We start from the raw sequence: 15,415 nt of genomic DNA on the forward strand, positions 1-15,415 counted from the left end.
AGACAAAAGAGATAAACAGATAGATAATATACTAAGGGATAGGGTAGAAAAAGAGGTAGAAAATTATTGACACTGCGGATAGAAAAAATAGCGTCTTTATAATAGCATATTATAGTATACCCGTTTTGCATTACAAAATAAATTTTTATTGGTAAAGCTGTTATTATTCTGCTTCATTTCTGTGAGTGTATGATCCTTTGCAATTTAAAATCTCGCGCTTAAAATCTGACAATTAGCGCATGTGCGTCGTTTTCAAGCAGCGCACCTTTTGTTAAAAAGGATAACTAAGTTCGCGTGAATTTTCGCGAGCTGTTGGCGGTCTACCTGAGAATTAGCCTGATTTTCATTCAATGCCATTTCAATGCATGCATGCAAGAAACCAATGGCCGTTGCAAAATTGTTAAGAATCCATTTCGCGACTCACAGGATGAAAATGTAGCCTGTGTCTGGCGAACGGGCGTCCCGAAATTTTGTTCGACTCTTTCTTTTGGATAAGTTAGATCCATCGTAAACCCATTTATTTTTTATTCCATGACTTCTCCACCCGATAAAACGTGAGTATTTTTGGTGAAAAAGTTTCCAACCTCATCGCTTCATGTTATATTTATGCAAATTCTTGACCGAGTTTTGTTCAGTTTTTATATTAAAATTGACATTTTTTCTGTTCCAATTGCATGGCCTTATTTACAACTTTGCATTCGTGGTCCAGCGTCTACCTTCTGCAAGTTGCACAAGAATTTCGCCCTCGAAATCAATGATTTGAGTTGCTCGAGCTGCGTTCAATTCCTTTTGTGTCGGTTGTTTTTAGGTTAGCAGAAAATGACAGTATTAGAAGCAGAAGAGGACACAGATGAACGATCTGCTCCCCCGAGGAAAAAGTTTTGCCTGTCCCTTTCAGGACGCAATCGTATTCTCGCGAAAACCAATTCTCAGCCCCCTCGTGAATCTGTCGGAGGGGGCGTCTTGGACCAACAATCCAATTCGTTCGGTAAGATCGTCGTTTTTCAATCTGACTTTAATGGGTTGTTCTTATGCTAAGAGCATTATTTTCTCATTGCGGATAAATATCCAGAACACGGACTTTTCCCAAAGGATTTAAAGATAAGTAAGATCATTTCAATAAATCATTCAAAACGGTCAGATGAAATACTTTTTGGAGCACATTATTTATAATATCATTTCAGGGTGCCACTGGACCAAAAAACCGGAAATAATTTTTGAGATCAGGAAATCAATCCATTTATTTTTGGAACAGGAATTTTTTTCGTGGCATCCGATCACTTTAAATGCCACTTGATATTTGAATTGAAAAGAATTTCAAATTAGGCAATATTCAGCAATGTTTCCTTATTTAGGTTACGCAAATCAATTGGTCATTAAAAATTCCTGGAATATTTGTTAAAATTTAAATTTAATTGGCCGGGATAATTTTCTGAGTTTAAAGTTATCACCCTGATATTTATGCTTCGCTTTCCTAAACCTTTTTCCATTTAGATTTGAAAACTGTATCTTCCGCATTTACTCGTTCCTTAAAAATTGAAGGATTTCATAACAAATAATAAAATGCATGCTGCGTAATATCAAAAGTCACAACAATACTAACCATAAGTATTAATTTGTGCACAAGAAGTCCCAAAATTACTAACATTTATCATTTAAGCGAATAATAATATTGAAATCATCTTCGCTAGAATTAAAAGTTTTAAAGGGATGCATACTAAACCCAGAAATTTGATAAAGGTACGAGCAAGATGTTGAATGGCTGCAGAAATTATTCAAATAATCATCAAACAACCAACTGCGATATCATGGGTCCTGGCGCAGACGGTTTGAGGATAGCAACTTTGTGCAATCTTGGGAACACTTGTTTTTTAAACAGCGTTCTCTACACTTTACGGTTTACTCCATCCTTTCTACACAACCTACATCATCTTGCAATTGACTTGTCAAGCCTAAACGACAAACACGTTCAAACTAAGGTAAATTTTCACGAAGTAAATTCTATTTTTAAGCTTTTTCATTTTTACACTTCATAGGTTTTAATTTGCAATTTAAATCGAATTTTGGAAAGTATAATTAACAATTTAAAAACTATTTTTAAGCGTTTTAAATTTTTGGTGACTACATTTTTTTTTAGTTTTAAATGAAGTTCTCATTCTTTTAAGTTTTAGCGTTCCGGAGAAAAATTTGTTTAATGAGCTTTAATGTTAAATTATAATTTTATTATGTAATAACAATTTAAAATTCTAGAATTTCAGAAACTAAAAGATTCATTTGAACATTTTTTCAACTAAGAGCTTATGAAAACTATACCGTTTTTTGTACAAAATTGATATTTTTCAGTGCAAAATTTAAGTATTTTTTCCGAAATTAATTGATTTTGCAAGGTTTTTCTCTGTTGTGTTAAACAACGTTCAGAACGAACGTCATGAATTAAAATAAGTGTTTGCGTTTTGCAGCAAATATGAATATATTACTTTTGGTTTACCGGGTAAATTAATACTTGAACCGGGGTAATTATTGATCAAAATTCCCGAAATTTTCACATCACGGCTTCGCTAAAAATCAGAAAATGTACCTACCCTTTTTGTATCATATATGTTATATAACTGTTCTTAAGATTCTTCTGAAAATATCCTGAAAATTTCTATTAGAAAAATCTCCCCTGAAGTTATTAATAATCAAAGTTGATCCATATTTATACTTCCGATGGGGTAATTTTGGATCAAAAAATTTTGCTTCCTCATGGAGGAAAAAATCATGAAACTTGGTTCAATATGTCAATATGTTGAATATATATGTTAATAAAATAAAATAAATAATATATGTTCAATATGCATCTCGAAAACGCGAACTAAAACTTCATATACAGTTTTGTTGTATTCCTAAAATCTCCAATCGCAAAAAACACTTCTAATTTTCCGATCTACCTCGAAATCCTATCAGACCTGGAAATTAATTGGAGCTACAGTTCGGTCAAATTTCATGGCCATTCTCTTTTAGTTTTCAAGATGTATTAAACAGAAAAAAGTGGCATACAGACACACACACACACACACGCACATACAAATGTATGCAAACATTTTTTGAAAATTACTTTTTTGATTTCCTGGGGCCTAATTATATCAAATTATTATTGAAAATTATAATTTTGAATTTTTGATTTTTTTAATAGTATACCTATGTCTATATAGAATAAGTGCATTTTAGTAGGTTAAAGGAAGGGGAATCTTTTGAGAAATTGTATTTAGTACTTTTTATATTTTTCCATTAACAGGGTGTCTAGAGAGCTTGAAAACCTGGAACTCTCCTTGATTTTTTTTTAAACCTTGAAAACCTGGAAGTCTTGTTTTTTTCACGAAAACCTTGAATTTTAATTTCTCTTTTTTTTCTTTTAAAACAGTAATTTTATCGAAATGCGAAGAGTAATTTAAATCTTTTAGCCTATTATAAAAGAAACATATCGCTTAGAAAAAATCTTTCTGCTGAACATTTTTTTATTCGTCAAGATAAAATTTATCTTTGTTTATAACAGAATAAATAAAGATATTTCAAGGCACTTTTTGTTAAGGTGTTCAATGAGCATACAACGAATTTTTCGAGGGGTTGACCACTCGGGTTTTGAGTTAACAACAGATTTCAAAAGGTTACAAAATATTTCTAAAGATTTCAAAATATTTTAAATATCTTTAACATTTCATAAAGATTTTACGGGTGTTAACGATTTAAAAAGGGCGCGCACGCCAGATTTCAATAAAGATTTCACAAAAAATTTCACAATCATTTTAATACAGTACACCAGATTTCAAAATATTGCAAATAATTTAATGACTTCAACGAATACAAAAGATTTTCCCAACAAAGATTCAAGAAATATTTTATAAACGTTTCAAAATATTTCACAAATATTTCAAGGATTTCAAACATTCAAGAAAGGCGTGTACACTAGATTAAAAAGTTTTGATAAAAATTCCCCAAAGATTTGGAACATTTCATAAAGATTTGGAACATTTCACAAATATTTCGAACATTTCACGAAGATTTTAAAACTTACAAAAAAGTTTAAAGATTTAAAAAAGGGTATATTAAACTACATTTCTAAGATTTCAAAACATTAAAAAGATTTTAAACAATTTCAAATTTTTTAAGGAGATATCCAAAGATTTCACTAAGATTTGTAATAATTTTAATAATTCCAACGAATTCACAAAGATTTCGAAAATTGCACAAAAATTTTAAAGATTTCAAAACATTTTAAAGATTTTAAATAACTTCAAAATTTTTTAGGAGATGTCAAAATACTTCACAAAAGTTTTAAAGATTTCATAAAACATTCTTAAAGATTTCAAAACAATACGAGAATTTCAAAGATTTCAACAATGGTGAAGTACACCAGATTTTAAGGATTTCAAACCATTTCAAAGATTTTAAACGATTTAAGAATGTTTGACAAGATTTCAAACGATTACAAAAGATTTCTCAAATATTTTTAAGAATTCTTAAGAATTTCAAAACATTTGAAGAATTTCAAAGATTCCAACGAGGGTGCAATACACCAGATTTTAAAGATTTCAAAACATTTAAAAGATTTTTAATGATTGCAAATGGCTTCAACAAATTTGAGAAGATTTGAACAGATCTTAATAATTTCAAAACGAACAGAAAAGATTTCACAATTTCTTTAAAGAATTCATAAGAATTTCAAAACATATCAAAGATTTTAAGCGAATTCAAAAGGTTTCAACACATTTGAGAAGATTTCAAAAGACTTAATGATTTTAAACAGACACAAAAGGTTTTGCAAACAAAGATTATAGAAATAGTTCATAAAGATTTCAAGAATTTCAAAGATTTTACAAAAGCTTTGAGAAATGCCAAAAGATTTCACAGAAATTTCAAGCTTTCACTAAGGTTTGTAATACTTCACAGAGATTTCAAAAGATTTCACAAACATTTCAATTATTTTAAAGACATTACAACGATTTACAAATATTCCTAAATATTTCACAAAGACGACTCATGTTCGCAAAAAATTAAGAATTGTTTTATATACGATTTGGCTTTCTTTAGAAATTTTTGACCAATAAAAAAATGAAGCGACTAATTTTTTACATGTATGATAGACATTTATTTCGTTATTTGATGTAATAAAGGAGATCTGGAAAATTTTTTATTTCTTGACCTGAAAACCCTGGAAAAGACCCTGAATTTTGTTCTTAAGAATCGCTAGACACCCTGATTAAGTTAATATTATTTGTAATATAGTTTTTGAAATTCTTTTATTTGTACTTATAAAAGTTCGCGTCAAAATCGTTCAATTTCAACGAATGTAGTAACATTTTCTTATCGTAGGTTTCTCCCACCTATAACCATGATTTCCTGTTTTTCACTTCCTGTCACAAAATATCAGTATATTATAATATGGAAATATGGCATCTCACTTCTTGCATTAATACAATTATTCGAATATTTTTCATGTTAATTGTCGATTCTAAAAAATCCAAGTAGAAAGTTTTTGAGATTGCTTGACTTCCTGGTGAAATGTCAAAGCTTGAAACTTATAGGTCAAAATATAGAACAATTCAGTAATTCATGCTATAAATGAACCAAGTGCAAATTTTCAAAAAGTTTATTATGGCGAAAAATATCTGATCCATAATTACCCCGTTTGATTGTAGATGAGTTGGTTGATTAAAATACAATAAAAAATCTTTAAATTGTAAACATTTCTTAGAATTCTGAAATGTACCAATTTGGTTAGAAACAAATTCATTGAATAAAATAACATTCAAATTCAGTAAATTAGGTAAAACATCAATCTTGTACATATTAAAAAAAAGTTATATCTTTAAATTAGGGTAGGTAGTTAGGGAGGTTGGACAGGCAGTTAGACGACATTTTAGGGAGGTTGCTCGAGAATTCGAGAAGGTTAGATGGGTATTTCAGGGGGTAGCAGGCGTTGAAGGAGGGCGATATACTTTTATAATATAAAGATGTGGTGTTTAATGCTGAAATGTATTAAATTATTCAGATGAAGTCCTCCTCTTTGGGCAGAACAGGCGTTTCGTTATCGGCGAGTGGTAATCGTAGTATGAGCAGCAAGGATTTGCTGGCATTGGCTGGTCCCACAAACGAATACAATAAACCGAGGATACAAGTGGCCACGGAAAAATTGCACGAGCTTTTCATGGCCCTCAGGGAGTCCGAAGTGAAGGAGAGCAACGAGCCTTACCAACCTGACGCATTCCTGCAGGCTTTAAGGTTTGCTCTTGAATTAAAAACGTATTTCTCACTATGCATAAGAATGGACGTTTATTTATTACCTAGGTTTTTGTTATGCAGGGAAGTTAATCCTATTTTCGAAGGAAATCAGCAGCAGGATGCGCACGAACTTTTGGTGTGTTTACTGGACAACATCCGAGAAACCTTCCAACTGTTGGTGAGGCACAGAGAGAACCAATTTGGCCAGAGCAACGGGGTCTTGCCAGACTTTTCTGTGGAGCGTGCGACAGATCCTCAATCTGACAGCATAACTGCCAGTAAGCGGAGGACGAAATCGTGGAAGAAGAAGGTCCTTCAAAAGGGAAGCACGATTGGTATGATGCAAAATCTAAACGGCCTTCAGTCTTCTTCGAAACCGGCGGAGAACGGTTTTTCCGATTTTTTGGAAAGCAACGGAGAAGCGAATCCTCAGCAGAGGCACGAAAGCAAAAAATTCTTTATTTCGGAGGACTTCGAAGGTGTTAGCTTACTGCGCACGACATGTTTAGAGTGTGAACAAGTCACCGAAAGGAAGGAGATCTTCTGCGATATCTCCGTACCTATCGACATTGATCGATCGAGCGACGATGGTAAATATACAATTAATATTATGTCAATAATATTGTTATTCAATTAAAATGATTAAATTTAATATAAAAAAGTTGAATCAAGATTGTGAGTGCTAATGATAAAATGTTGTTTTGTAGTAGTGTTCTAAAGAGCTCAGAGAAATTCTCACGAGCATGAGAATATGCTCGAACTTCATGTGCTTTGAGAATTTAATGAGTATTTATAAGAATTTAGAATTAGGATTTAAAATATCATATTTTCTGTTTTTGTTAATAATAATTACATCATTTAAATTTCGAGGGAAAATGTATCGCTTCAAATTGGAAAGGGCGCCTAATCTAAATTGTAAAAGAAGTCAAAGTAATAGGAAACATATTATTCGCATTAAACAGTGCCTTATTCAGGTTTGATACGACATTCCAATTTCTAAATTCTTTTAGGTATAAAACTAACCACACATCTAGAAGATCAAGAATATTAATGCAAAATAATTTCGTTTCTAAATACATTTTGAACACTTTAGTTGACTTTTTAAATCAGATCAATTTGGAACTTAAAAAATGAATTTTGAACTAAAATAATTGATCTTCATCTCAAAATATCAATTTTCAACCAAATATTTAGTTGAATTTTCATCTAAAAAAGATCCATTTTCAACCAAAATTAGAGTAGTTTAAATGTTAGAAAAATCAATATTCAACAAACAAAAAAAAAGAATTTTTAACAAAATAGTTTTTTTTTCGTCCAAAAAAAACATGATTTTTTTAACCAAAAATAGAAGAATTAAATTTTTAGTTAAAACAATCATTCTTCAACCAAAAAAAAATTAATTTTCAACAAAAATATTCAATTTGAAACTCAAAAGATCAATTTTCTACACAAAAAGATACAGTTTCAATAAAATATATAAATTAATGTGTAGAGTTCCTTGAAAATAAAACCAAGAATCTAACGACCAAATTTGGAAAGCCACCATAAAATATTCCTATTGAAATTTGAAAAAAAAAAAAAAATTTCCTAAAAAAGAATATTTTCCTAAGCTCGAACATTAAAAAAAATTTTTTTATATGATTAATCATTTTATTTTTTACAAATGTTTATTTAATTCTGACTTGATATTAATAAAATTTAAAAAGACGAAACAAAAATAAAAAAGAGAAGGAAGGGGATTTAGTCCAAAAACGGAAATTCTTTTCTTTTTCGGGAAAATTTGCATCTTTTTTCAAATTTCAATATGAAAATTTTATGGTGGTTGTACAAATATGATCTTTGGATTCTTAGTTTTATTTTCAGGAATTCTGCACATTAATTTGATTATTGGACGTTAAAAAGGATTTTTAATTTGATTTTAATCTCATTTAAATTTCTTTGATTTTAATATATAAATTTTCAATTAAAAAAAAAATAAAATTACAAACAAGAACTAGAATAGTTAATTTGCAGTTAGGAAAGTAAATTTTAAAAACACAAAAAATGAGTTTTCAGCCAAATTAATTGACCCAGATAAAAAAGTTAATTTGAATCTAAAAAGAAACAAATTTTTAGACAAAGAAATACATTTTTATTCACAGTGATGAGTTTTCAACCATAAATCTGAATTTTTGACCAAATCGTGTAATTTTAAATCCAAAAGATGAATTTTCTATTTAAAAAAAACAACGTTTTTTTAACTAAATTTTTTTTTCATCCAAAGAAATGAATTCTTAACACAAAATAGAATAGTTAAATTTTCCACAAAACAGAAATATTTTTCAGAAGAAAGATTACATTTCTATCAAAAAAATTATGTTTCCACAAAAAATGGATTGATTAAAGTGAATTTTCAACTAAAATGATAAATCTTTAACTAAAAAAAAATTTAATTTTCAACGAAATAAATGAACTTTCAACTAAAAAGATAAATTTTCTACCAAAAATAATATATTAAAATTTTTAGTTAGTAAAATTAATTTGCAACCAAAAAAGAAACAAATTAAATTTGGAGTAAAAAAACTTAACCAGGCATATTTAGTCTCTATAAAAAAAAGGTATATTTTCGACAAAAAATAGAACACTTACATTTACCGTTTAAAAACATAATTCAAAATAAGAAAAAACTAATTTTAAACCAAAAAAATTAATTTTCAATCAATAAGATAAATCTTCAACTAAAATAGACGGATTTTTAACGAAATGCATGAATTTGCAACCAAATATATACATTTTTTCATGAATTTTCAACAAAAAAGAGGAATTGTGGACCAAGAACCTTAGATATTCTCCCGAAATTTCGAATTTTCAACTAGAAACTATACAAGAAACCATAATTTTTAATAAACTAATTAATTTTTGAACAAAACAAAGAAAAGGATTTTAATTTTATACCAAAAATAGTTGGATTCAACCAAAAAACATGAATTTTGAACAAATTAGTTTGAATCCTCAACTTAAACTTTTGTTTTTCGAAATATCTCTAACTTTTTCAGATTTTCACTGACATTCCCTGACTTTCTGAAATTACCTGATCTGTAGCAACTCTGTAATTTAAACAAGTAAAAATATATGTAGCTTAAATACTCTATAAATGCGCTGTTCTATCTTAAATGCTAACCATATTCTCGAGAGTATTTGCTGAACAAAAAGTCTTGTGCATTTAACAACTCTATTTTGTAGACGACGATAAGAAGACGTTGGATAGTAGCGAAGTCTACAGGAGAGCGGTAGTCACTAGCGAGTTACTCTGGGGCAGAGATAAATACTGGTGTGCGGGTTGCCTACGTTTAAACGAAGCTCGTCGAGCAGTTTGCTTCCCTTCTCTACCCCGACTTTTGATATTGCAACTGAAAAGATTTTCCACTGCAGCTGGGTAAGTCAATTTTCATTTATTACGCCCTTATATATTATGAAATTGAAAATTCAAGGTTTTAAAGTCTTTTAAACCGAAGCCTTCAAAATTCAAGAATCGAAATGTTGAAAGTAAAGAATTTTAAGCTAGCAGATGTCTTCCGAATTTCAGGGTTCACACTCTTCCCCGTTTTTTTTCTTAGTTTCCCCTTTTTTCTTAAAATCTCCCTTTTTCCCTATTCTCATGTAGCAACCCCTTTTTCCTCTTTTTCTCTTTAAATGGACGATATTTGAAAACACAATATTTAAATTACGCGGAAAAATCTGTAATTACTAAGTATACCCATTATTGAATAATAATTAAAGCAATTAAGTACTTAATAAAGTATTTATGAATAAACAAGGTGCACGTTTCAAGTGCTGAACCATTAAAAATAAAGCTGAAAAGTTGAAGCTGAAAAATTTTAACCCATCAGCTGCGAAATTTTTTTTCTGTCGCAGATTTTCAACTCCTTTTCGATGTTTCAGTTACATTACTTTGAGTAACTTAAACTAATTAGCTAATATACTAATTTGACTAATTAATTCAATAACTAATAGTTCATATGACTAATTGAAACTTGAAATTGATGGGTTAAAGCATGTTGAATATGTGAAAACTGGAGGCAGAAGTTGTTATCCATTATAAAATTGGAACAGTTACAAAATATATAGTAAATTTAAAATAAGTATTAGAAGGTGAACGCTTTTTCGTTAAAATGTACCAAGTTAAATACCTAATTAAAAAATGGAATATTCCAAATCCATCGTCTGTAATATTAAATGTTATAAAATTAGGCAATTTTTTATTTGAGTTTACTAAAGCGAAGGGCGGATTCAAAATGCTAAAATAAATCAAATCGTTTGAGCTTAGGGGGGGAAAACTTGTGGGTTGACATTCGACAAAAGTGAAGAAAAAATTTAAAATCAGTAAAATTTAACGATTTCAAATTCAAAATGTTTCCTATCGGTTAAAGAATGATGATGACAATAATACAAAATTACTCAATTTAAAAATAGACTTTTTTTCTTATTAACATTATTTTTTTTTTGTTTGAAAATGTGCAAAAACATGTTATTTTTTCTTTTTTGATTGAGTCATATGCACACATTTAAGAAAAGTTTAATATGTCGAGCCTGAAATTTATTCAGATTGAATCAAAGAAACATTTGAGCATTTTTCTTTTTCGACAAAAAAAAATTTTGTCGTAACTTAAGATTTTTGAAGAGTTCATTTTTTATGCGATAAAAGAAGATATTTTATCCGATTTCAAAAATTTGTTTTACTTGTTCTGGATGTCGACCCACAAATTGTTATACCTCAGCTCCAACGATTCGATTAATTTTAGCATGTTTACTGAGCTCTACTGAAGATTGTAGTTTCAAATTTAGATTGAAAGAATTAATTTAGTATGGAAGAAATTACAAATCACGGAAAGAAATATTTATGAAAACGATGTTAAACATATCATAATTTTGTATTTAACTCATTTTATTTTCTTCTGGACTTTTTTATATCCCTCTCAATAGATTTCCAATGAGCTAAGTATATCCAACTGAAAAAAAAATCTTTAATGGCAGAAATCATTGGAAATTATTTAAAAAGGATAGCATTTCTAATGAAAAGATTGTTGGTTGTTTTAATGTTTAATCTTTCCCCTTTTTCGTGGGGAAATTGCCCTATTTCCCTTTTGTTGAACTCTTTTGCGATGTGGTCTCTGGAATTGAACAAAATTTCGAATGTATTTATGATGCTTTCAATCCTTAACGTTTGATTGAAAAATTGTTTAGTTACAGGAACTTTCAATGTCAAATTGAACTTTTTAAAACGATTTAAATTTTAAACAGAAGAATTTTCAGTAATTATCATGTAAAATAATCCAACTTCAGAGTGGCCGCTGGACCTGGAATTAAAAAAAAATTAGTAGAAAAACCTTTCCGATCTAATGAAATTCCATTAACCTAATATATGAAATTATGTAATTTTTAGTGAGTGATTTGAAGTCCTCTTGAGTTTAAAAAATTCAGTTTGTTACACTCTAATCAGTGATGTGCAATCACTTAAGTCGAATTTCCAATGCAAACTGGAACAAATTTGGTCATGCTTGGAACGTGAGATTTTTCAAAATTGAGTTTAATTTGAGAAAAATTCAATACGACTTAAGTCACTTCGAAAGTAAGTTTTGCAAAATCGAAATTGTTCCGTTGGTTTTAAATCAAATCCGTCTGAAATAAGACAGGTCAAGAGTCTAATATGTCAATTGCACACCACTAGTTTTAAAGTATGAAATTCAGTTTGCAGTGGGATTATAAAGCTCTTTAATTAAGAAAAAGTTGCATTTATCAGTTTTAATTGCTTTCTAATCGTTAATTTTCAAAGTCAAAAATTAAAAATAGTGTATTGAACCCTTAAATAATAAAACAATTTCAAGTGTTTTAAATTTCACAATTTTGATAGTAAAACGTTTCAACTCGATTAATGGTAAACGTAAATTCATTAACGATTTTATGGTTCTAAAATCACAATTTCACAATATTTGAAATTGTTAATGGTTTAAATTAAAATAATTCAACCTTAGACAGAATCAATATCAAGTCAGGCAGGGCACCACACTTTAAATCGAAAAATCTCTCGGGGACGAAACAGATTGTTTTTTTAGAGGAAATTAGGCGATACGTATTTTTCCGATTTGCAGATAAAAAAAGATTAAAAAAAAGTTATGCGTATTTGAATGTTGTGCTTTGTTTAAATACCAAAACCCTAATTTTTTTCCTTAAACCTCTATAACCTTTAGCCTAATTGAGATATTTATTATTCTCTTTTTAATTATAATAACGTTCAAGATGTGGAAAATCCCATTTTTTATTCTTCCAAATATTTTTTAAAAGTTTCTACTAATACCAGAAAGGCATTTCATCAGCATTATTCAGGCTAAATAATGTTTGAGGCTGGGAGAATTTTTTTTAGCTAAAAATGTAATTTTTTAATTTTTTTCGTAAACTATGAAAAATATCGCAAAGAACAAGAGAAATTTTTCATAGGAATTTTTCAAGTGTGCAAACTTTCATCTTAATATTTTTTCGTATATGTTATTGTTTTCAAGAAAAAGTAGAAAATTCCATTCTAAGGAAAATTAATTATCCTGCCTACAAAAGTTATTTAGCAAGCATCAATCTTACAAGATATCTTCATTATCGAAGTACATTTTTCAGAAAAACCGCTGCCTTTTTGTTAGTTTTAAACCTTTTTTAAATTTTTCGGCAGATGTTAAAAGAAGGCGATGAGCGCTATTATAGCCGTACAGAAAATATTTTAATTGAGCCAAAGATTATAGAGGTTTAAAGAAAAAAGAAGGTTTTTTGAAAAAGAAAGCACAAAACTCAAACACGCATGAATTTGAAGACAATTTTTTTTGTGTGCAAATCAGTAAAATATTTATCGGTTAATTTACTGTAAAAAAGCACAGGAAAATACAGCTTACACCTTGATAAAGCTTACTTTATTGCGCATAAGACAAGGTCGAATATCAGTTAGGAGAATATCATACTCTGATAGGTTGTTAAAAAAAAGTGAATACGTTTTTTTCCAATCGGACAATATTATATAATGCCGCCAGGGCCCTCTTATACATTCACAAGAATAACATGGGGAAAGCTCCCTTCGAACATATCCCAAAAACCATCCTATAAACGAGGGTCAAGTATTTTGCCGTATATTGGTCGTAAATATTACATTTTTATAGTTTTATTTCACAGATTTCTGGTATATTCTGGTATATCTGATATTTTTACCACTTATACATATTTGCTTAAGCTGTAACACCACTCTAGAATTTTGGAAAAATCGATTTTTTTGTTTGGACTTGAACAATGCTTTAGTATCATAAAAGCTAAATGCAGTTGGGCCTATATAAGGTGCAGGTATTGCAGTTTAGAGATAAAAAACATTTCATGGATTTAATTGCTCGTAAAAATTTAAACGCGTTTTTCTCGAAACAACTTTCGTCGAACTGCGAGGATGTATTTCTTGAACATCGTTGACTGGATCGATTTAAATTTTCGACAGTAGCTTCACAAGTAAAGAACTCTATGTAAAGTAAACTCTATGTAATTACGGAGCCTTTTTTGATTTGAATTGAACTTTTTTTTATAAAAAATGTAATGCTTATGTTTTTGACACAAATCTATTAATTTCTTCAAAAGTGCACTATTTGTACAAAATTTTATTTAAAAAAAAGTGTATGTTCCTCTATAGTCAGTAGTATATAAATTATGAAATTTTTTGGTTTCTCGTTCCAAATCTTATACTTTACGAGAAAACCGTCCTTCTGTGAAGGTCTTTAAAAAAAGGCGATTTTCAAGGCAGTCCCTGTCGCCGTCATTTAGTATCAAAATTAAAATTTTTTAAATTCTATACTTTAATATGTGTTAAAAAACCCCGCTAAAAAGAAATCCTATTACTTTTTTTATACTTAAAAAATAAATCGTGAAAGTTGGCTTTTTTTCTGGCGTTTAAAAAATTTCCATTTGTTGAAATATTTTTTTCCACCAAATATAAAAAATGTACATCGTTTATGAGGAACATGAACTAACTAGCTTAAATCAAAGATCAATACGATAGATTTTCTTTATTCTTTAAATAATTTTTTATTGTTTAAATGTAACTTGACTATGATAATGCAGAAAATTGCAGTTTTTTTCTGTAAACATTTTTCAAGAAATTCATTAGATTCATTAAGTTTGAAATTTATCATTACATACTCGTCATTTTTTAAACAATTTTTTTCGACAGAATATCCTAAATTTACATCGCTAAATAGTTTGAACAAATTAATTAAATATGAAAATCAAGACGATCGATTTACGTTATTGTTAATTAGCTTAATCATTTTTCGTAGTTAAAATGTAACAGTCTGCAGGATGTAAAAAGATAAAATTTGAACCAAATTGTGGATATGTTACGGTCAATGACCAAAATCCGCCAATGTTTATACATTGTAAACTATAGGTTTACGCTACTTCGCACTTCGATCGTTCATTGTCGAAAGTACCCAGCCATCTTCGGTCATTGTTGTCTAATAGATCAGTCAGCAGGGAAAAAATCTTATAATAAATCTAATATTTTTTACACGTTGCTGTTACATAAAAATGCTTTTCTAATGATTAAAGTCGATTTGCAACTCTCTCAGAGGTCGGAACGTGTAAAATAAAAAAAAAATAAAAACACGTCTTTTGAATAAGTGCTCGGTTGTTTCTAAAAATAAGTTTTTAAGCAACATGCTTCTTTTTATGTTTTCTTGTGCAATGTTTTTACACAATTTGACTGCTTTAAGTTTTCGTTTTTTTTAATGTACTTTTCAATAAAGAAGAAGAGTAATATTTATGCAAAGTAAAAAAATATTTGCATATTCAGTAATTCTGTTTTTTTTTTCTACCAATGAAAAAATACAGTATTTCTGCAAATTTAAGTTAGTCATGGACTTTGACTTTCATTTATATAAATAAAAAATTTCAACTCTCTTTTAAGTTAGCAAGAATAAATTCAAAAAAATCTGGTTTTTGGTGCCTTTTATTGAGAAAATGTTCTGAAATATTCCTCTTATATAAAAATAATCTGTGCGTTTCATACGAGGGTAGTTCAATAAGTCCTTAGAATGAAGTATAAAAACAATTTTTTTTGGGTAAATTTTTTTTTATTTTTCAACATAATCTCCTTGGAGCT

The 15,415-nt window shown here is 29.1% G+C and overlaps 1 protein-coding gene across 1 annotated transcript in view; it reads left to right on the forward strand.

Moving 5' to 3' along the window:
• Positions 1–356: 356 nt before the first annotated feature.
• Positions 357–15,415, forward strand: part of LOC117170930 — a 29,803-nt gene continuing 14,744 nt past the window's right edge. The window contains exons 1-6 of the mRNA XM_033357977.1: positions 357–554; positions 809–988; positions 1,741–1,979; positions 6,032–6,261; positions 6,343–6,851; positions 9,484–9,676. Of these exons, the coding sequence (XP_033213868.1) occupies positions 820–988; positions 1,741–1,979; positions 6,032–6,261; positions 6,343–6,851; positions 9,484–9,676 (1,340 nt within the window). The 5' untranslated portion in view covers positions 357–554; positions 809–819. The remainder of the gene's footprint in view (positions 555–808; positions 989–1,740; positions 1,980–6,031; positions 6,262–6,342; positions 6,852–9,483; positions 9,677–15,415) is intronic.

The sequence above is a fragment of the Belonocnema kinseyi genome, chromosome 4 (assembly GCF_010883055.1).
Source record: "Belonocnema kinseyi isolate 2016_QV_RU_SX_M_011 chromosome 4, B_treatae_v1, whole genome shotgun sequence".
NCBI lineage: Eukaryota > Metazoa > Arthropoda > Insecta > Hymenoptera > Cynipidae > Belonocnema > Belonocnema kinseyi.